This window comes from Crinia signifera, chromosome 2, assembly GCF_055691185.1.
Source record: "Crinia signifera chromosome 2, ASM5569118v1, whole genome shotgun sequence".
In the NCBI taxonomy this organism is placed as follows: domain Eukaryota; kingdom Metazoa; phylum Chordata; class Amphibia; order Anura; family Myobatrachidae; genus Crinia; species Crinia signifera.
In genome coordinates this window covers 62,863,394-62,886,955 of record NC_139218.1, presented here as the reverse complement: position 1 = coordinate 62,886,955, position 23,562 = coordinate 62,863,394, and the positions used below count along the sequence as shown (strand labels likewise).

Below are 23,562 nucleotides of genomic sequence, written 5' to 3'. Positions count from 1 at the left end.
CATACAATTCATGCAATCTGCATTAGATTTGCACTGTATAGTCATTGCTGCCTCTGGGTTTCAATTTGTGCTGTCACGGGAGCTCGCATCGGGATTGCAAGGTAAAAAACCTGTGCGATCTACATCCGATCTGCATACTATTTAGTCAAAATCTAATGTCAAATCTCACCTTGTGTACACAGCATAAGTGATAGATATTGGCCCAATGTTCAGTACTGATAATATCATCCATCCAAAGCTATATATTGTATATTGAAACCATGCATTCCAGTAATTCAGAAGTGGACACAAATATTACATCTACGCATGTTTTCGAAGACTGACTGCACATGTGTCCCAATAGTTACTGCACAGAGACGCAGGTCAGAAATGCATTAACCTCATGCAGATCCAATAGTTGGTGACTGGGGGTGGATTTGGGTAGCTAAAGTTTTGGAGATGAATTGGAAGACGCAGTTCCATTGGCACTGGCAGCTATTTACCCTCGGACATTTTGAGCAACCATACTGTAGGTTCGTTCTAATGTCCGATGGTGTGTCCAATGTACACTCAATCGTGCAATATTTTTAACAGCACAACGGATTACAGCAGTAGCCAGTGGGAATCTTAATAACCATCTCATGCAACATTAGCAAAAATCTGTAAGAACACACTTACTTTTTCAGAGCAAAATTCTGAGCACATCTCTGCGGTGAGATTGAGGAAGGAGGCTGGAAATATTTGTGTCCCATTTTCTGGAGCTCGGAAACATCCTCGATAGGTAACATTCCTCCCTATAGGGACATGAAATAGGAATCTGATTAAAAGAGGCCCTGAAGTGTCTATACTGGTAATTAGTAAGTCAATGGCTTTATTTCAGTCTTGCCAGATCCAACTGTACAGAAAGAATCAACTTGAAGTTTGTTTAATCATTTATTTATTGAAGACTAATTGAATGAAAATTTAACATTATTAAAATATAACCAAGAAAATAAATCCTTCTTTATAAATATATGGCATTGTCATCTTAGCAATTTTGAATTGTCACTGTACACAGAGCACTGGCTATAATACAATCCATTGCCCAAGTGTCTACAGTCAGAAATAATAGCCAATGTGATATATTAACCGCATATTAACCGCATATTAACCGTTTGTTATTGTGAAAACACTTAAAAAAAAACATAACTGTATCAGTATCAGGAGTTACAGCAACAATATTTGTGCAAGAATACAAATCACCAAGCAGCCCAACACTGTACATAACATTTTTTTAATTATTTATTTTCAAATCTTAGCCAATATTTAAAATTTTCTGGGAAGATTGCTTGATACTTAGTGGGAATTTACTAAGATTGGAGTTCTACTACACATTTGAAATTTCTATGGGCAACTAATCAGATGCTATTATCTTCCAGAAGGTGCTAAATAAATAAGTAGATTCTGATTGGTTGCCCATAGCAACATCCCATGTGCAACAGAACTTCCATCTTAGTAAATTTCCCCCAAAGACACAACTAATTGAAATTGGGCAGCTTAGTGTTGCAATTATTAGGGTGCTGCCTTATAAAACTGAGCTCCAGGGTTCATTTCCCTCCAAAGTCCTACAAGTGTGTTTGTATGTTCTCTCCATGTTCACATGGGTTTTCTCCAGAAACTCCACTATCCGGCCACATTCTTAAAACACCCTGGTGCGTTAATTGGCTGCTGACAAAAAAAAAATCCCTTGGTGCATGTGGTTGGAAATGTCGTTGTCTATGTACTAAGAACTGGAGAGCGATAAACTGACAACCAATTAGCTTTTAATGGTCAGTTTTCAAACACAGCCTGGAACATGGCAGTTAGGAGTTAATAGGCTGGTGCTTTATCTCTCTCCACTTTAACTCTCTCCAAGGCTTACTAAATAAGACCCCTAGGTAGAAAGTGCCTCTGGGGCACATACTGATGTGAGGCATAACCTACCTCCTGTTAATTTAACACTGTCATGCTGTCCTAGCCGCGGATCACAGTGTCATGGGGGGGTGGACACAGTTGGGGGAGCTGGAGATCATCACATCTTTGCAGCTGTCATCTCTGAATAGATGCGGCATCTATCAATGCAGGGAGTAAAGCCGGTAGCTTCTCAGGGAGCAATTGGTATGCCCCAAAATGATGAAGCATGGAGATGTGTGAACTAAACCATTCTCCCTCTACCTAAGTTATGCCTACCCCTCGCATGGTTTTGCCTCCTTGTGTGTGTGTGTGTGTGTGTGCACTATTACATCAATAATTGTTAATAAATGAGTTCTGGGAAACTTTGACATTGTTGCAGTAACAGGTCTGTATTCTTTTATTCACATGTCGGACATTTTATGGGGTTGCAAAGCTCACGACTATTACTCCGCATTACCTTTTATCAAACAGACCTCACATAAAAAAAATTCAAATATAACAAATTATAACTTCAAACGTTGCAATACAATAGTTGACGTAGAATGACTGAACTTTGAATGGCATAGAAACAGTTACACCAAGATAACATCAAGGTATCTGGATGGCTGATAGGCAATATCAAGGTCGACAGTCAATAGGTCAATACAGATGAATCCGGCCTTACTGTTGCTGGCAATCCGCCAGCAGCACGGCGCTCCAACTGACTGAGACGCGCGTGCGTCCCCCACGCACGCGCGTCTCAGTATCCGGGCGGCGGGGCGGCGAGGCGGACGCAATACTGTCTGCCTCCCGCTCGAGGGGGCTGGGGGGGACCCGAGGGCACTGTGGGGGGTGCGGTCGCCCGGTGTGGGCACCGGGCGACCGAGGGCAGCACCGTCGGAAGGGGACGAGTGCGCACCTCGTGCGCGCGCGTCACCTTACGACATACAGATGGCGCGGGGCAGGGGATGGCGGCTGGCGTCGCCATCGCCATCCCCTGCAAAGATGAATCCTGCTACATCTGTACCACATGGCCGACTAACATATGGTCAGCATGGCCCAAAGGTTAAACACACGTGGAGTGATGCACCTGGCCCAGAGAATGGTGAGCAAGAGGACATGGTACACTAATTGGCACCAAAAAAACCTTGAAAAGCTCATGTCAATCTTTTTCATGTTTCATGTGCACTGACACATTTGCACAGTGCATGTGGACCTTTTGGTGTTGACAGAGACAGTGACAACCTAATGAACCACACCCTGCATCAGCATCCTCTGACATTTGCTTTCTGTGAAGACCAGAACACTATTTCGGAATCCCTACTCCCTGCAGCTAGAACGCCTCCTCCCCCCTGCAGCCTTACCGCCATTGTCCCACGTTGGGGGGGGGGGGCAGTTGGGAGTCCCCCCCCCAGTCTGAAGAGAATAGGGCATGCACACAGTGTCTATTCAGAGTTGCAGAGCGTCGGAAAAATGGGGGCGCAGCCTTAGGACCCGTCATCTCATGAGGCTTCGCCGCACTTGTTTCCCGATCCTATGACAGAAGAATTTGGGAGGTATGTAGATGGCTGAGGATGCGAAGACACTGAACAGACGGCCGAGGGAACACAATACTGAGTACAACATAACTGCCTCTGCAGCCATGCTCTGGAGCCCCTCAGATTGGCGGGGCATGTCACAGCTGTCCCCCTTGACCCTCCTGTTGATGAGCCTGAGTGTAAATCCTTCCCTGTGCTTCAAGTGCGAATCCCTCCTTTTCCTTGCAGCCCACATACCCCCTTCGTAATCCCACCGTACTTCTGCAGCCTAAAACTTTTTGTAAATGTGCTTTAAAAAATATAACCCTGCTTTTTTGAACCTCAAAGGAGAGGTCTGGGAAAACAGAGATTTTGGACCCTTTGTACTACAATGGACCTTTTGTACGAGAAAGTCGCAAAATTATATCCTGGAAGTTAAGCATTTTAAAGATCAGGGTACGGGGTGGGGCCCCTGGTGGATGGGGCTTAGCTGGAACTCTATGAGCCCTTTAGACCACAAATTGCCATGACAAAGGAGTGGAAGTATAATTATCAAGCAACAGTTGTTCCACAAATTTAGATGTTTCATTCCCTTCCATCCTCTCAGGGAGACCCACCAGCCTTATGTTGTTACGGCATAGTCTGCCTTCCACATCTGATAGCTTGAGCTTAATGTCCTGAATCTGACCCGCCATATCGTCCACTGAGCGCATCATTTTGTTGTTAGAGACCCGACTTTCGAGCTCTTTCATCCTGTCTTTCAAGGCCTATACATCTTGTTTAATCTGGCCTATGTCGGCCTGTAGATCATTTATTTTTTCCGTCAGCCGTGTCTCATTGTTGCTGATAGCATCCAATATCTGCTGCAGTGTGGTATCTTGGGTGGCAGCTGGTTAGAACCTTTTGATGTGGTGGTTTGAGGGGTGGGAAGTGCAGATTAGGACATATTGCCAGCCTGAGACCTGGCATATTTTTCCAAATGTGTGGCCGCTGATGCTGTGCCAGTTTTACCCATGATGTGCAACTGGGATGTGCTTCACAAATAGTAACTTCACACAAGTTCCTCAGCTTATAAATGGTGAAAGAGACTGTATCGAATCCTGGACCCAGTGTCTCAGTTTATTCAACTACCATATGCAATAAAGTCACCCTTGTTGCAACAACTACTTCCAGCCCAGCACAAGGGCGCTGTGATCCCCTTTACCGGATCTATGTAGGAACACTATAGTGGAATAAATATGGCACTTCTTTACAGTACTCCAGTAACTTTTCTTTTATATATGGCACTGATATCAGCCAACCACCCGGGTCACAATTTGCAATAGTACTCATGCCACTGGACACCCTTACAGCAGGGCCGTCTTAAAAGCAGTGTGGGCCCCTGGGCAAAACAATGCACTGGGGCCCTTACCCATTATCCCCTCCTAGGGGTGGGGGGGTGCTATCAGCAGCAGCTTTGATGTCCCACGGGTGGCAGGGGGTGCTCTATCTTCCATTTAACATGTAGGACCTGGAGCAATAACTTCTGCTAATTACTCCTTTACTGCACAGGTGGTGGAAGGGTGAACACTAACCTGTGGAAGGGGGCACTGAGCTGAATGAAGGGTCCCTTGTAAATGACTTCCATGGAAGTAGGGGGTGTTCTATATGCAGGAGAGAGTTGGATAACGGAGTGGGCTTAATATTCATCATTTTCCGGTGGAAGGGCAGCTTGTTTGACTGTAGATATCTGCAGATAGATTTCTTAGCCTTAATTCAATAGTATAAAAACATAGAGTCCCAACTTTCAGGAGGTGCTGGGAACTTGGGGATCAGAGATCAGGAGCCAGAACAATCCATTGACAAAAATATAAAACTGTACACCAGACGTTTGGAGCTGGAGCAGGGACCGGCTGCTGGAAGGCTGATATCTCTGGTTGTGGGCATGATAGAGACAAGCCGCTAGTGTCGACAAAAATATACTCTTAGAAAAACTCTAAGTCAGAGAGAACCTGAGAAATATGACTGGGAATTGCAATTAACTGCTGATTTGAAGTTGGATATCTCTAGTTCCCCAGGGCCGATTTTCAAAATTCTGGTATCCCTGGAAAAAGGGGATCCTCAGCTATCAGGACAGGGCCCCTGGGCAAGTGCCTATTAAGCCCATACGAAAAGACAGCACTGCCTTACAGTCCTGAACGCTTACAGTCAGGTGTCTGTTAAAATATCCAGCAGCCAACGAACCCGCTGTGTTACTCCGTCTCCTTTCTCCTTCATCAAACACCAGCAGCAATACACGGCCGCCCGGAGTCCCGTCACACACTGGCAACACGCTGCCTGCGACTGCTGTCACACGCACACAGCCGCGTCTACAAGATGGCGCCTGAACGCTGCTTCGCACTCCTGGAGCCTGATATCAGCACCCGCGAACGGGTAAACTCATCCGGGCAGCCCGCTCCTGCACAGTAAACACCGGGGGAGCTGCTGCCTCATGCACCTCACGCCTGCTCAGCTGTGGCCCCTCCTCATCACAATTTTTTAATACACAGAATTGTGACTCGACTCTTCTATTCTAAAAAATAAATTTTATAAAATAAATCTAAAATTAAAAAAACAAGAGGAGAAAAAAAGTATCCTTCCTGGTCCCCTCCTAAGATAATAGGAGGGGGACAGTGTGGAGCTTGAGTGTGCACCCCCTCCTCTCTCCACAGAGCAGATGCCAAAATCTGCTGCACATCTGCGATTCTCTGGGAACATTGCATAATAAATAAACATGATGTATAGTATAAAAGCGATTAACCAGATACCAAAAAAAAGCATATATTTAAAAACATAACACATAATTTAAAAATACATTTTTATATAAATATATAAAACAATGTAAATTATAATAGGAGCCAACATGTTCTTCCCTAATTTATGTATTTTTTATTTTAATCGATTTTATTTTTAACTAAGGGAAGATCACTGTCTGCCAATCCTGATACTTCTAAAAAAAAAAATAACTGTACCCAATGATCTGTAACCAGCTACGGCTGTGTGTTTTTTTTTTTTTTTTGTGAGACAGTGTAAGACGTCAGAGAGAAAGAGAAAGACCCAGGGGTTTGTTACATGTTCCATCTCGATAACAATGCCCTTAGGGAGACGTGTGGTATTTTATTTTAGAAAAGATCCTTCATCCGAAATCTGCCTCAAATTTGTTTTTCTTTCCTGGCGGAGGACCAGCCTGATTAGCAATTACAACAAGCTTTATATCCTGATATTTGATTACTGGTTCAAATGTCATATGCTGACAAAATAAGTAGAAAAACACAAGCCGATTCCCTTCACCCTACCTTTTGTATTGATTTTCCTTCTGATCTGCAATGAAGCAATAAGAATTGGAACTTCAAAAGGAGAAAGCATTAACCGTGTTAGTGCTCAGCTTGTACAGAAATTAAGAGAAGTTGAATTCCATTTAAAAAAAAATGGTAAATTTAACAGAAATGTTACAAAAAGGTTTCTGTGTTTATATTCTACAGGCATTCATTTAGGCTTTGGTAAAACATTTCCTTTGCTTTATGCAACTTTTATACTGTATCTGAAAGACTTTTAAATATGTATTTGTTATATTACCAGTTCTAACCTGCTTACTCTTTTACAATATGGGAAGTGTTTGATTCTTTATAAATTAGCGATACTAAGGGGTTTATTTACTGATGAGTGTTCTATTGAAGAGCGGATGTTGCTATGAGCAACCAATCAGAATCCACTTCTTTACTTAGAACCTTCTATAACCTAATACATAGAATCTGATTGTTTCCCATAGCAACATCCCATCTTCAATAGAACTACCATCTTAGTAAAGATAAGATGGGTGTTCTATTGGAGTTAGGATGTTGCCCACAGCAACCGATCAGATTCTATTATCTTATAGAATGTGCTAAATAAATAAGTAGAATCTGATTGGTTGCTATGGGTAACATTCCATCTTCAATATAATCAATAAATGTACCCCTAAAAATATAAATACTATAAGTATTAATATCTTTATTTATTGTATGTAAAGTTCTGGCTAAGCAGTCTCTCCAAGGTCAAAACTGTAGGAGTTCTAAGGACAACTGATATATAGTAACCTGGGGCGGATTGGGTGACGAAACAGGCCCGGGAGAGTGTGCGGGGGGGTGGCAATATTCCTGGGTGTGGGTGGGGGAGGGGCGGTGGCGGTATGCCCGGGGGGAGGGGGTGCTGGCGGCAGCGGTATGCTGGGGGGGGCAGACCGGCGGCTCACCTGCTGCTGCTGTTCTTCAGCTGCCGGTAGGAGAGGGAACGGGAGCAGGGAGCCTGGGAGGTGCTGCGCGCCCATGCGCAGCAGCCCTCCCGCGACCATTTTTTATTTGGGCAAAGTGCTGCGGATGCTCTCGGCGGCCCGGCCAGCCCGGGGGGGAGCGCGGCCGACCCATTTTAATGAGATTTGGGCCGACCCACCGGGAAATGGCCCGGTTTCCCGGTGGGCCAATCTGCCCCTGATAGTAACTGAACCCAATAAACAGGGCACATTATAACATGGACTCACCAGTGCCAATCTACCATCCACCCTTTCTATGTATAAGTGAACAGCAAAACTAGCAGTGTAGTGAGTGGGGTACAAAGCAACAGGGTATGGGGTAAGCAGGATCACAAATGAGCCAGACTACCAGCCCTAATTTTGAGTGACAACGGCCCCTTAAGCGATAGACTTTGCAGCGTCTACACTTCTGAACCCATCACACAAGGCTTGACATTTGTCATAGAGACCCTGCTGATGAAATGTTGTCTGTCTTCCATTCTCCTAACAAAGGCAGTTTCCTGTCCTGCTGCCAATTATCTTAAAGGGGACCAGAAAAATGGCATGCAATGAGAACCATCAAAGAAAAGCTATAATAAGAAAATAGAGTGTTAACAGCACAGGCGGTGTAATGGTTAGCATTAGGAATGCCAATTTCGGGGCATTTTTTCCATCCCGGAAATCAGGATTGAAAAATGTTCAGAATTGCCATCCGCCCGCCGTTCGCCAAACTGCCACAAGGGGGTGTGCGCGCATGAGATGCTCGCTTGTCCTGTTCTGATGAAGCCCGCACCCGCCCATCTCCCTGAAGTGGAGACGGGTAGTGAATCCGCTCCCCGATGCCGTGTGACTGGGACGCTAAGGCTGGTTTAGTAAAGGGTACGACCAAAGGAAATAAAAGTCGCTAAACATACTGTATATTGTTATTTTTATTATATCCATAAAGTAAATGTTCTATTTTACTGTATAGGAGTACTTTTATGTTTGATATACTGGATCAAATATTTTCAATATAGCCAGCAATGACAGCAGGGCCAAGCCAGATCACCTGGAACATTAATAACAGGTATTGCATATCTTATACGAAAACTATCACTATAGAGTTGGTAATCATGGATTACCGCCTCCCAATAATTATTCCTTTATATCAATGTAATTTATTACATTCACAGGCATATATTTCCTAATAGTTACTATGAGGAGCTCTGCTACCAATTTATGGTAAATTAACAGTAGGGAAATGAAAGAAAAACTCATATATTATAAGCCAAGTCCCAAGCATTCCAGATATAAGATCCCAAACTGGTAAAATGACACTACTGAGACTGACACACACTGCACCAGAAGCAAAGAGCAGGCTTTATGGGAAGAACAAAGTGTCACTTTAGCCTCCTCTACATTCCATAGTTCTGCAGGAGGAGGAGGAGATGTCTGAAAAGGGAAAGCGCATCAGTCTACATTGGGATGAAGGAACCGTGCATGGAACGGAGATACTAAAGTAGATGATGAAACCTTGATCTGGGAAAAGAGAACATACTCTCCTTTTCCCACCTCCCTTTTCTATCAGCTGCCTTGATAAGTAGGGATGTGCACCATTCTTGATTGCCTTCATAAAGACCAATAATCCGTATGTTACAGTTATGTCTCCTCTATTCACACATCCAAAATGGGTATATACATTAAAATGACACCGTTGAACATTATTTATTTATTTATTAACAGTTTCTTATATAGCGCACACATATTCTGCAGCGCTGTACAGAGAATATCTGAACATTTTGGGAGCCAATTAGCCTACCATTATAATTTTTGGATTGGGGGAGGAAACCCAAACATCAACAGGGAGAATATACAAACTCTGCACAGTTAAGGGCCCCATACATCAGCAATTAATTGTGACAATTTTCAGATCTGGAGATGATTGCCACAATTAATTTTAGATGTGCGGGCTCCCCCTTTTGGCAATCCCAATCAAAATCGCCAATCGATTGCTTAATCAGGTTTTTAAACATGTTTAATAATCTGGTATTATCTGCAGATCTTTTTTATATGTGTGGGCATTCCCAATTCGTCTTCTTCATCTATTTACATTATGAACAGCTGAAATGACAATCGATTGGGGCAATTTCCAGATATGAAGATGCAATCTTTAGATGGAAAAATCTGCCGATCACTGAAATAAATCTGTAATGTGTGGGCAAAGTCAGATAGATTGTAAAATCCATTTATCTGGCCAAAAAATCCCTGGATCTGGAAATCCATAAACTGTGATTGCTGATGTATGGGGCCCATTAGGGCCATGGTGGGAATTGAACCCATGACCTCGGTGCTGTGAGGCAGTAATGCTAACCATTACACCATCCGTACTGTCCCACATTATCAGAGTGGACTATAAACTAGGCAATTAGATTTTGTACTAAATGTATGTTTTCAATGGAAAAATACCAGTAGTCTGCTGTAAAATACAGTATAATAACCCATATAAAGTTACGAAGGTCAATTTATTTATTTTATTTACAGTACATAGCGCATTGAGTCCTGCTGGAGAAAGTGTGCTATATAAATTAAACTTACTTACATAGCTGTTGTTGGTTGTTTTATAGGAAGAACCACTATTGTTATATAAATAGGCCACTTATTGAGAATGGAAAATAACTCATGTGTAATGGATGGATAATGTAATTTACTAGCCATAGCGACTGGAATCCTCTTACCGTAGATCAGTGGTTCCCAACCCTGGTCCTCAAGTACCCCCAACAGTGCACGTTTTTTAGGTCACCCGGCAGGTGCACAGATTATTCAGGCACATTTGAAAAGATCCACAGGTGGAGCTAATTATAGCACTTGTGATTCTGTGTGGAGACCTGCAAAACATGCACTATTGGGGGTACTTGAGGACCAGGGTTGGGAACCACTGCCGTAGATGATCCAGTTCATTTACCAGATGCCATATTTCTGTATCTTCTTATATCTATTTTTCGGTGTTTCATTTCTACGTCATATGTATGTATTTTCTGAAATCTCTCTCTTCAAGGCCCATTTACCAATGGCCGCATTTACAATACAATTTGGGCACAGTGGGCTTGATTCAAACTCGCTTGATAGGCAGCGTAAGCTGGTAAGCATCCCACCACCGCCGGGCGCCTGCCCCCTCCCTGCTGCACACACCCCCTCGGTAACATGCGATGGGATGTATCCGAGAACATCCCCTCACATGCGGCAGAAGGGCAAAGAAATCATTCGATGGTCATCGACCATCGAATGAGCTTTCTCCCTTTTGGAAATAAAAGTCTGTCTAAACTGACTTTTATTTCTGACGGAGATGGATGAAAAGGGGGCGGGCACTGACATCATGTGACGTCAGCCACCCACCCCGAGCAGGCATCGAACAGCATGCATACCCAAGCATTTAAATCTGGATGCCCCTAAAACACTGGGCATTCCCCTGCTCCAGTCCTGTGTCCACCCCCGCCCACCCCAAAAGCCGTTCGCTCCCGGTGGTTGCACATGAGCACATACCCCCTACCAGCGGACACGGGGCCGAATTCAGATCTGACTGAACGGGTGTAAATAGGCCACAATATTACATTGTAGGGATTCATCATTTTTGCTGCTATTCCCAGAACAAGGGTTTTGTCAGGGACATAGTCATAAATATTATTTTATAAATGGGCCTCTTTCTTTCTTTGGTCAAGATATAACAGGCCTAAAGAGTGGAGAGGTGAAAATGTTTCCCATACATACAACCAAACAGCTACTAACGGCCATTTATCAAGTACATTTGCGAACTGATAGACAAAGGCTGATCAATTGATCGCTTCTCCACTGTTCAAAGAGCTGCCTTCAACTGTCTCTTGTTCTCCCCCTCTCTCCCCCCCTCTCTCTCTCTTCTCTCTCCCTCTCCGTCTCTCTCTCTCTTCTCTCTCTCTCTCCCTCTCCGTCTCTCTCCCTCTCCGTCTCTCTCCCTCTCCGTCTCTCTCCCTCTCCGTCTCTCTCCCTCTCCGTCTCTCCCTCCCTCTCTCTCTCTCTCATATTATTGCTGGGTAATTTTCAGAATAAAATGACTGTTACACCTTTGGTGTTTTTCCACATAATATATTCATGAAATCCATTGTTTTAATAACACTGCAGTAACACAGGGGATTAGGTGCATCAGACACTTTATATTATCTATTTGACATTTGATCCATTATTTTATGCTGCAGACATTAATTACTGTAAAATCTCATCTATGTGTCAGTAATATGTCTGTTCATTCTAAAATATAAGATAATTCTGCAATCTTGGCAGTAATGAGTCCAGAAGATAAGAAAACATCAGACATCAAGGCTTGTAGGGCAAGTCAGCAATTTTTTTTTACATTAAATAAGTGCTTGGAAAAGGAAATATACTGGCTTATACTTATGGAGAACAGTAGAGTCAAATTGGTCCAACACAAATAGATAAAACTAATGAATGTTGTGTATGTAGACAAATTTTGTTTCACGCACAAAATTCTTTAAAAAATTGTATAAAAGTTCTTCTAGGCTCTGTACATAAGGGGCCTGATTCTGGTTGGTTTGCAAAAGCAAACTCCTTCTTTAATGGACAAAACCATGTAGAACTACAGGTGGGGCTGTTTCTGTGCAGGGTAAATAACTTTAATTTTACCATGCAGTACATATATTAGTTTGAAGTACACACCCCGTCCAAATCTAACACTCCCTGCACTTGTTACATCAGCCCCATTTGCAGTGCACATGGTTTTGCCCATTAAAGAAGGAGTTTGCTTTTGCAAACCAACCAGAATCAGGGTCAAGGTGTATATGGAGCATAAATATATTCTGTGTTTAGCCTTGGGTCCTGTCCCCAAGATATCTCATTATGGTATGCACAATAAGATCATATCGGGGGAATGTATCACCCGGCTACTGAAGGGAGCGGTGTTCTGAAAGTGTGGTGTTCAGTAATACCGCCGAGATTTTCAGTAGCTGTCCTAAGCAGCTCATTGTGTGTAGCCAGTCCATACTGTATGTATGGAACTACATTACCTAGGCCCAGACACTTACCAGAAAGCATACTCTCATTTCACTACATCCCAAATAGCAATCTTTTTCATCTCTTGCCCTACAGTATTGCCATGGTCAGTCACTGCCTGTTAGGAATCTATTTTCATTACCTGGGCCTTTGTAGTACAGGTGTTCACTACTGGGGGCTGCTGAATGGACTCAGCTCCTCTTGCTCTGGACTGAGGACCTGTACAATGTAGTTAACTTGCCTCAATGGCTGCACCTGGTCTTCAGCTGTTATTAACATATTGTTGTATCATGCTTGCCCTATTATGTTTGATGTTCTGCCTGTGCTGGACTCTGTGTAAGGACTCCTTGTTCTGAATCTCTGCATCAGATTATTTTGTTTACACTACTTACAATATTCTGAACACATGCTGAATCATTGTTCCACAGCACTCAGCATACCTACCTATAGTAGTTCAACTAGTGCTATACTGAACTGTCACTCAAGCATTGTTCCACAGCACTCAGCATACCTACAGTACCTTCTGTATTTCAACCAGTGCTATCTTCTTGACCTGTCGTTCAATCATTTTTCCACAGCACTCAGCATACCTACCTACAGTCGTTCAACTAGTGCTATACTGAACTGTCACTCAAACATTGTTCCACAGCACTCAGCATACCTACCTACAGTCATTCAGCACTCAGCATACCTGCCTACTGAATTTCAACCAGTGCTATCTTTACCTGTCGTTCAATCATTTTTCCACAGCACTCAGCATACCTACCTACAGTCATTCAACTAGTGCTATACTGAACTGTCACTCAAGCATTGTTCCACAGCATTCAGGATAATTACCAAGTATTTCTGCTTCAAGTCTCCAGTAGACCAGCATTTTCCTAGTGCATGTTTTGTATTTATTTGTGTATTCTGTAGCCTGCAAGGCCTTCACTTATCACTGCCTTCACTTTTGCTTGTGTTAAATAAATATTTTTTTGCACATGCAATTGGTTCTGGATCAGTATGTTGATTTATGCATTCTGTGAACTTGTAACTACTATTGGGCAAACTATGCCCACTACATTTAACATGGGGTTGTAATTTCTATTAGGGTCCTGCACACAAAAAATTGCATTGCCCTGACCCTTCAAAAGTCTTGTAGCACCATAATAAAACAGCACTGTTCCTGCCCGCCCCACCCCAAATATCTTGAGGCCTTGGAGTATGACTGTTGCCATCAAAATAACACCAGCATAACAGGATCATGGTTTCTAAGAACCCTTCATCTAAGAGGGGAACATTTTCCTATAGTTATGGAGGTCGATAGTAGGGAAATATAGGGCGCTTCTGTAGACTTCTGATGATTTTCCGGAGTACATATAGGATCTATCCCTTTGATCCCCGACAATTGTATTCTTTCTTATTTTTCCTACATTTGTTCTGGTTTGTTTGACAACCAGTTTAAAAGATTTAGGAAATGTAACTTCAGAGATCTGCTCATTTTTCCGATTTGCTTTAGGAAGCAGGAACCTGGTTTGTGAAGTCATCTCCCAAAATATATGGCCGTTTGAGTAGCACTGGCTATGTGATTAAATTAGAAAAGTTTACTTTTCATTTAGAAATATTTTATATGGCACTTCAGCTATTTCACATATATATAAAAAGTAATTTACTCGTCTAGCCACCAGCAGGAAGTATGGGAAATAAATTGTAAAAAAAGTGATACTGCTTCAGTCAAAGACTAGACGAGCTTCTAATCAGGTCAGAATTTACTGAGAGGAGAAACCGTCTCTCGAAAGTATCTGTGCCTGGAAATACTACTTTATTAAAAAAGAAACATAAAGAAACTATTGCATCAACATGTGAGGCTAATGAAGAGAACATTACTGAGGAAGGCATTGAGAGCATATGGCTAAAATGAGTTAGGTTTGCTGTAGGTGCACAAGGGAATGATTAGTTTACAGAGATTCTTATGTTCTATTAAATACAGTACTCCACGTTATTTATTTATTATTTATTTTGTTATTTGGTATGCCAGTTTTCTAGATTGCTGCTATCTAAGGGCCAGACTCCTAGGTGGACACTGTTTATATTCAATTGCAAATGACCAAAGTTGTGGTCTGAGCAGTGGCGTAGCTTTGTTTGGGGCGCCCCCCCGCCGTTAATGGGGGGCGCCCCCCCTCTCCCCGCTGCCCGTGCCCCCAATGCCCCCTCCCCCCATTGCCGCAGGCTTACCTGTCCGCCGCGCGTCCCGGCTCCCCTCCTGGCTTCAATTAATTCTATGCAGACGGACCACGATAAAATGGCCGCCCCCATACCGCAGACAGTTTCAGAGAACAGTCTGCTTTATGGGGCAGCCATTTTATCGTGGTCCGTCTCCATAGCATTGATTGATGCCAGGAGGGGAGCCGGGACGCACGGACACTGGACAGGTAAGCCTGTGGGGATAGGGGGCGGGGGGATTACTATAGCACCGCAGCCCCCCCGGCGTCCCCATATGCACAGCGCCCCCCCGCGACCGCGGGGGCTGCGGTGCTATAGCTACACCACTGGGTCTGAGCATGCATTGTGCTTATATATGTGATGGGCATGGTCACGGTGTGGATTTAGATACAGTTTGGTTGACAGCAAGCAACCATTTGTAGGAGACAATGGGGAGTTGTGTCTAAAACTCAGGAGTATCATGACAGTTTAGCTTTTTGGGGGGGGGGGGGGTCTCAGCAGCTACTGCATCTACAGACATAGTGTGTATGGTCATGGTGCATCAGTTGCAACAGTCATTTAGAGTAGCCATAGAGTTACTCAGGGTTCCAATGATGTGACCAATGTGTGATGTTGTGTCAAATCTGAGAAGCTACCAGTGGGCATATCTTTACAAAATATGGCTCCGGTAATAGATCTGCTGTGATGATTTGGGTCCAGTGGTACCAAGAGGGGAGTACAGTCACTAATCACACCTCCATACAAATCTCCCTTTCCCATCGCTCTCTCTTACCAACAGAAGCAGTGGGTCTCTTGGATCTTCCGGAGGATAAACATTGTACGGCATGAAGCAATGCTTCACAGTGCAACAAATTTTTTGCTCACTTTTTATTCCACGGGGCACGACCACCGAGGATTCATACTCATTGCATTGTAAGCCCACAAGAGCAAGTGTTTGCAGTCTGCTGTGTCATACTGTGTCCAAGATGCATGGGGCAAACATGTAAAGTTTATCAGAAGAGTTGTACATCAAGGAGCGGATTTGGTGCGTTGTCAATTTGTATATTATAATGTTGGATAATGTGTTCTATATTGATACAGTGATTTCAGAGTTATCAGCTACTAGGGAGTTTAGCACAATCTACTTCCATAAAGCATACATTAGCCTGTGTAAGGTACGTGAATAGAAGCTAATCTGAGAATAAGGACATTTCGTTTTCTTAAAAAGTACATTTTTGCATTTAACTTTAAATAAAACTGACACATCTCATAAGTACTTGTTGTTATGAGGTTCAGCGCCAGGTCAGCAAACTCATACTCAAACTGTATTTATACATTCTACAAAACTTACTCTGCTTGACCATTGATTGCAGCTCCTCTAAGTGGAAGACGGAGAGACGATTAACACCTCCACAGATGGATCCTTTCTCTCCCTTGCACTCATTGTTGCATTCCTCTTCTTTGGCTTGGTGCAAGGGCAGGCTGTTCCCACAGTAACATTCAGCTCCATATGCTAAACCAGCATAAAGATATGTTCTGTTTAGAATATAAAAATAAAACAATTTAATTGACCAGGTATTTACAGTATTATTTTACAGTTATAAAGCTCAGAATAGTGAAGACTCACACTTCGATCAATACATAGATTCAGCCAAACTATTTACGGGTGCGATTTTTTTTGCCATGTCTAATGTGCACATTCATGGACATATGCAAATAGTTGCACCTGTGATCCATAGGTAATGCATTGTGCGATAATTTGAAAGCTAGCGTATGTACTCCTTGTCGCAATATGTGTGTAGGTATCACAGCAACAATAAGGGGGTCTACATCTGTACACAAAAAATTTTCTGAAGCAAAATAAATGAAATTGTTATTTCATCTATTTTGCTTCAGTTTATTATTATTTCTGAATGATGCTTTTAAAGATTGTCTTCTGTGCTTCTCAATATTATTGTAATTATACCTGACTATAGTTTTGATCAAAATATGAGTACTTTGCACAATATGAGGACATTTCCTGTACACCTGAGTCCCCCACCGAATTAAGAAGATGAGTATAAATTCTGATCCAGAGAGACCTCAAAATTCACACTGCTCCTGAGGAAGGGGTTAGCCTAACACTGAAACGCGTTGAGCCTTTACCAGCACTCTCATCTTTGTTCCGGACCAGCACCTGCACCATTGAAAACTTGGACCCTGCAGTCTCCGTTATCTGCTTGTGAAGTGCCATTTGGTTATATACGGAATACATCAGACGGACCGCCAATCCAACCTAATTCCAGGGTAACCATTATATTCCAAAACTGGGTATTACATGGAACTGTTTTCATTTAATAAGCACATTGTGCTCACTTAACTGACTTATTCCAATAGAGATTGAATGCATTTAGGTCTCAACTAAGACTGCATCATACTCTCTACATACAGAATTATTTAGCAATATTGATCTTTTTAACATGTCTCATGTTTTATTTTATTATTGTCCATTTGAGCTGAAATTTATTTGTATTTTTATTAAATCCTAAATCATTTTTCACCTTTTATCTTATACTCAGAGGGTACTAACGCTCTGCCCCTCTAGAGAAGCAGTTTAGGTTGCACCCACAGTTACGGTTCTTTATTTTTAAAAAAAATATATAAAGGTTGAGTATCCCTTATCCAAATATCCTTTATCCAAATTATTCCGAAAACAATACATTCCAGAAAGTGTAAAAAGCTAAAAGCACTCCTGGGGACATCTGTAACAGCATTAATGAGGACATGATATGCAACTGGCAATAAATATGTTCAAGAAAATGATTGCTTGGTATTTAAATTCAGTGCCCGAGATAGTACACAAACTTCGTTTCATGTTTTAAAACCTTTTTTTATGCACAATTAAAATATATTTGTGTCATGTGTTTCATGTGTTTGTACAACATAAATGCAAGATACATCATTGAATTACTAAAATATATTGAAATACGGAATAATTCGTTACACACAATTCTTCTGGTCCTGAGCATTTTGGATAAGGGATACCAAACCTGTACTCTAAAGTTAATGAAATGAAAGACAAAAAAAAAATGTTTTTGAAGAAATACAGTGGTGCTTGAAAGTTTGTGAACCCTTCAGAATGTTCTTTATGTCTGCTGAAATTTGTCATAAAACTACCTCGGATTTTCACACAAGTCCTAAAATTAGATGAAAACAACAACAACAAAAAAAACAATTAGACATGCTCAAATTTTAATTGAGTAAAATGATAAAATGATCCAGTATCACATATCTGTGAGTGCCAAAAGTATGTGAACCTTTAGGCTTAGCAGATATTGGATCACAATCAGGTGTGAGTAAACAACCTGTCTTTTTAATAGAACAGGATCTATCAAAGCTTAGGAGTAGGGAAGGAGATCCCCCTAATTTTTTGGGGGCCACAAATAAGAAAAGAAGGAGTGTACAATTGAAAGATAGCCCTCCAAGGTAACCATACAGCAAAATAATTCACACCTTGTATAATGTGATACCGCTCTACAAATACATACACCTGCCCTGTGCTCAAAGTGATGATGCTGGGATTCCCTATGAAGAAGGACCTACTGTAACAGTGTTGGATTCCTTATTATAGTGTGAATTAGCCAGTCTGTATAACCTAGTGCTGATAACTTTAGCATGGGGACCTAATATTTGTGAGCTCCTGTTTTTTATGGACAAACGGGAACTAGCAGAGGCCATATATGGAATAAATCAGCTATAGGCGGGACCCAACACAAAAGTAGGCAGGTTTGGCAAATACAATAGTAAGTATTAGCCACAACAGTAGACTACAACATGGTAGAATCATAGCAAATGAAGGAGGATGCTGTTACAATTGGCGGAGCCAACACCAGTATGTGAAGCCATAAACAAGTAGTCAGAGTCAGCACCATAGGTGGTCCAGTCCATGCCTTAGGTAAGTAGACCATTCTTCCCGGGGTATTATCCACATTAAGCACTCAGTAGCTTCATATTTATTTCTTGCGGTGTAATAAAATCACAGCAATCATCAATGTAGCTACTATACAATACATATAGAAAACTAATGAATACTGTATAAAAGCAAAAAGCTTTCCAAAAACATGTTGGGGGGATTCTGGTTGGCTTGCAAAAGGAAACTCCTTCTCTAATGGACTGCAGGTGGGGCTGATGTAACATGTGCAGAGAGAGTTACATTTGGGTGGGGTGTGTTCAAACGGATATCAATATTGCAGTGTAAGAATAAAGCAGCCAGTATTTACTCTGAAACAAAATAGCTCACCCAAATCGAATTCTCTCTGCACATGTTACATCTGCCCCCCTGCAGTGCACAGGGTTTGTCCATTAGGGAAGGAGTTTGCTTTTGCAAACCAACCAGAATCACACCAGTTATCTCATGTTACAGTTTACCAACAACAATAACCACTATTACAGAAACTTACTGCATGAACAAACGTATCCAAAATGGTTATGCAAACCGAGTCTATTGGCAAGACTATTTATGTGTAGGATGCATTTATATAAACATTGCTTTCTTTAATCTGCTGATGAGAGAGCATACTGTAACCTCTCTATTTTGGCCACACTAAAGAATGGTTAACAGAAATGTTCCGTACAAATGAGTGTATTCTTATTCAGGGATAGAACTAATAACGTCACTAACAATTAGAGGGCAAAAAACAGTCACGCCATTCTTGCTTGCCTTGGCTATTGTGATAGAAATAATAGTTTCACAAGTTCCATTAATTTACTGTATAATAAGTAGTAACCAGGGCTATTTTTCTGCAGGCTCCAGCAGGAACTGTGGCCCTTATTCTAGTTCACTCTCTGACAAAATATTTCGTAGATGGACAAAACCATGTGCACTGCAGGTGAGGCAGGTGTAAAACCCCACCCAAATCTAATTATCTCTGCACAAGTAACACCTGCCTCACCTGCAGTGCACATGGTTTTGTCCATCTAGGAAATATTTTGTCAGAAAGAGTGAACTAGAATAAGGGCCACAGTTCCTGCTGGAGCCTGCAGAAAAATAGCCCTGGTAGTAACAGTCTCATGTCTCAAATATTTTGACTGCTTCATACATCAACCCCATGGACTTTAAGCTTCTTGGCATAGCTGCTTGTATAAAACACCCACTCAATTTCCTGCCTTCCCCCAACTTCCACTGTAATGACTCTGTAGGGTCACCAGCGTGGGAAGACAAAGCTGTGATCAGTTAGCTTGTGTAGTGCCTTGTAGCAGCCCAAACAGCCTCAAAGCAAGAAAGATGCAATACTGGGAAGAGAGGGGAAGTGAAGAAGCAAGGTGGAGGAAGTGCAAGGAATGCTGATCCATGGCTAAAGAATCATACTTATGTCTTGGGTTGGGGAGCTGGCACAGATGAGTGAACAGAGCAGATACAAATATTTATTTCAAGCAAATTGTCACACAAAAAGAACACAGCAGAACTTTGAACCAGCTCCCTGCCAGGAAAACCAATTTACCCATACCCTGTGGTCAAAATATGTTAATCTTGGCCAAGTGGGCAAGTAAACTTTTTTACAGGCAGATGTTCAAAAACTCTGATTTAACAGAATGTTAATGCATATAAATGAATATATACTATGCAATAAGGCAAATTTCTTCTCAAATGGACAAAACAATGTGCACTGCAGGTGGGACAGATGTTACATGCATTGAGAATTAGATTTGGGCGAGTTATTTTTTTTCTGTGCAGGGAAAATACTGACTGCTTTATGTTTACACTGCAATATTGATCTCACTTCGAAGTAAAACCCCACCCAAATATAATTCTCTCCGCACAAGTTACATCTACCTCACCTGCAGTGCACATGGTTTTGTCCATTTGAGAAGAAATTTGCCTTTGCAAGTGAACCAGAATAAGGCCAATATGCATTTATTTTGCAGTGGATCTTTTTTTGCGCTTAAGATATTTACTTTTAGGCCCATCATATGACATATCTGTTCCTATTGAGCTTTATTATCGGAAAATGTGCAGAGCATTGATAACACAACTGCATGTTTGAGGCAGAGAAGCAATTTTAGCACAGGCAAGATCAGAACTGGACCTTTCAAGTATTTGTAGGATCAAAGTAAAGCTAGCCGAGTTTGTAGTTTATCTATCTACAGTAGTAACAATATTGATTTGAATATTTGTGTTGAGTACTTTACATTTTCAAATATGCAATCTGCAGATTTTTGATGCTAGTGGGGACTTTACTCTAAACCCCAATCTAAAGGCATATACATTATTTACCTTTCTGCACAGGCACTCTGACAATGACTTATTGTCATTTTCCTCAGATCGTAAAATACTGTAGCTTTCAGAGTCCTTTCTTCCACATTATCTGTAAAACATCCAATATATGTACCTAGAATGAGGAAAATTGTAATTAGTATACCATATATTATAGTCAAGACACTTAGGCTATAAAATCACTGTAATGATAATTATGATTAATATATTTTGTCTTGTATTTAAAGCTGAACTACAGTACGTATGGAGGGAATTACTATAGCACCACACATTCTCCAGACTTGCTACATGTAACCATTTTTACCTGATCAGTCTCACTTCCTGAAGTAAAACCATTTTGAAGGGCGTATGAGTAGGAGGACCAATAAGAAACCACAATTAGTCACAGTCAGTAGCGGTTTTTACCTATGGGCTGCAAGACTGCAGCCCCCCCAGGTAAAATCCGCCACTGTCTCTGACTAAATGAAGCCAGATGCAGTCTGTGAGACTGCTCTGGCTTCAATGTCACTGGCAGTGACTCCCTATTGGAAGTCCGACCAGCCAGACACTCAAGGCAGTCCCATTCGGAGGTGTTCCCTCCCTCCGGCATACCTGTGCGCAAATGCGGGGTAGCCCCCAAAACAGGTTTTGTGCATGCGTAGTACCGCGGACGATACTGCGCATGCGCCTGACCAAGGAACCTGATTAAGCGTCCGGGGGCTGCTGCAAAGGCAGCCCATGGAGGCTTGGGCCAGCGCATGCGCAGTATTTATGTAGCTACTGTGCATGCGTTGGTCCCATGCAGGGGACTGGCAGGTGCGGGGAGTGCGGCAGCGGAGGGGGGTGCGCATTGCGGCAGCCCCCCTCCTCCAAAAGGGCAAGAGCCACTACTGGTCACAGTGCAGCTTCGAACTGGTACTGTGGGCTGAATTCAGGCTCCAACCGAGAAACCTGGCAGATCATTTAGCCCATGGTAATTGACTCCAAGCCTCTTAACACTTTATTGCCACCATTTTCATTCAAGAACATTTTTCAGTTTTTCTCCCGTGGTTCCTACTTTTCAGTTTACCCACATTTAAGGGATTCAATTAATCATTAGAATTCATGGTCTGCTTGAATTTCATTTGGTACTTTAGTGTGTGTGAAGCTTTGTAATGCAGGACTTGGGGTGTATCTAAAAACTTGTGTCTCCTCCATAGCGCAACATGGAAAATGATTTGCAATGAGCGTCATGTGCTATCCCTCCTGGCCAATGAAACGTATAGTGTTCCAGCCTATGACACGCATAGGGGGTTATTCTGGCAGCCTTGCGAGTCCACCAAACCCCGTCCGGCGAATAGACGCATACCAGCCGCCCCCTCGAAGTGCGGGTTCGCCCGCACAGGCTTGCGAATGGATGTTTTGCATAAACCTTTATTTGCATGCCTCGGATACCCGCCCACATCTCCGTTTCCGACCATCGAATCATCAACTTTTAAATTACTTACATATGCATGCACGCTGGTGCGGATATGGCCGGCCAGCTGACATCCGGTGATCTCAGCTACCCGCCCCCCACACCAGAGTCACTGCCTGATTACCATGAGAATGCCCAGCGTTCTCATGGGAACGCCCATGGAATGCTGGGCGTTCCCATAAGGTAAAGGGGCAGCCGGCGCCCCCCGCCCATATCCGCCCCCCCGCAGGCCGCCATGGGTTCGTGCACTCTGCAAACCGAAAGTTCGCTGTGGGTGCATGCACCATACGTCTGCAAATGCGCAGAAACCCGTCTGCGCATGCGCAGATGTGCAACATCGGTCCAGCATGCAAATGCACGCAGGACCGAACAAACGTGAATAACCGCCATAGTGTGCTCAGCGTGTTTCCGGTACCAACATCTGGCCATGCCGTAGAACTACTGAATAGCCAGCACCAATCCTAGATGGGGTGAAATTAGCTGCCGCATGTGCTGCGGCATGATTCTAAACGTGTTAGATGGGAGAGTCTGACTATAGAATCTTTACTATTGTTACACATATGTTTTTACCCGTTCCCTTTTATACACCTCTTTGTCATTTCCAGGTATGAAGTCACACGTTCTACTGACAGCTGTCAGTGAATGGCTGTGGCTGATTAATCAATCTAAACACAATTGGGTGGGGTAAATCTGGAGGATTAGTGGCATTAGTGGTCAGTATCCCATTATCATCCTGTTGGATCACTGCTGCAGTTATACAGTCTTGATAAAGGCCCATTTAGGGATTAGGGATATGGATTTTATCTGAATAAATCACTTTTGCATCGATTGGTGAGTACCCTCCTTAGTGTTTATCTGAATACTGGACTCCACTACTACCACTACTGTACTTGGATATCCCCCTTGGGATTTCTCTAATGGTGCACCCCATTACTATATTCACTCTTGGATGGGAGTGCAGACCCCCCAAAAAAATCTATCATAA

The 23,562-nt window shown here is 42.6% G+C and overlaps 1 protein-coding gene across 1 annotated transcript in view; it reads right to left on the bottom strand.

Moving 5' to 3' along the window:
- WSCD1 (WSC domain sialate O sulfotransferase 1) overlaps positions 1–23,562 on the bottom strand; it is a 209,021-nt gene that overhangs the window by 66,820 nt on the left and 118,639 nt on the right. The window contains exons 3-5 of the mRNA XM_083172250.1: positions 21,143–21,257; positions 16,241–16,425; positions 658–773 (exon numbers count right to left, since the gene is read on the bottom strand). Of these exons, the coding sequence (XP_083028376.1) occupies positions 658–773; positions 16,241–16,425; positions 21,143–21,257 (416 nt within the window). The remainder of the gene's footprint in view (positions 1–657; positions 774–16,240; positions 16,426–21,142; positions 21,258–23,562) is intronic.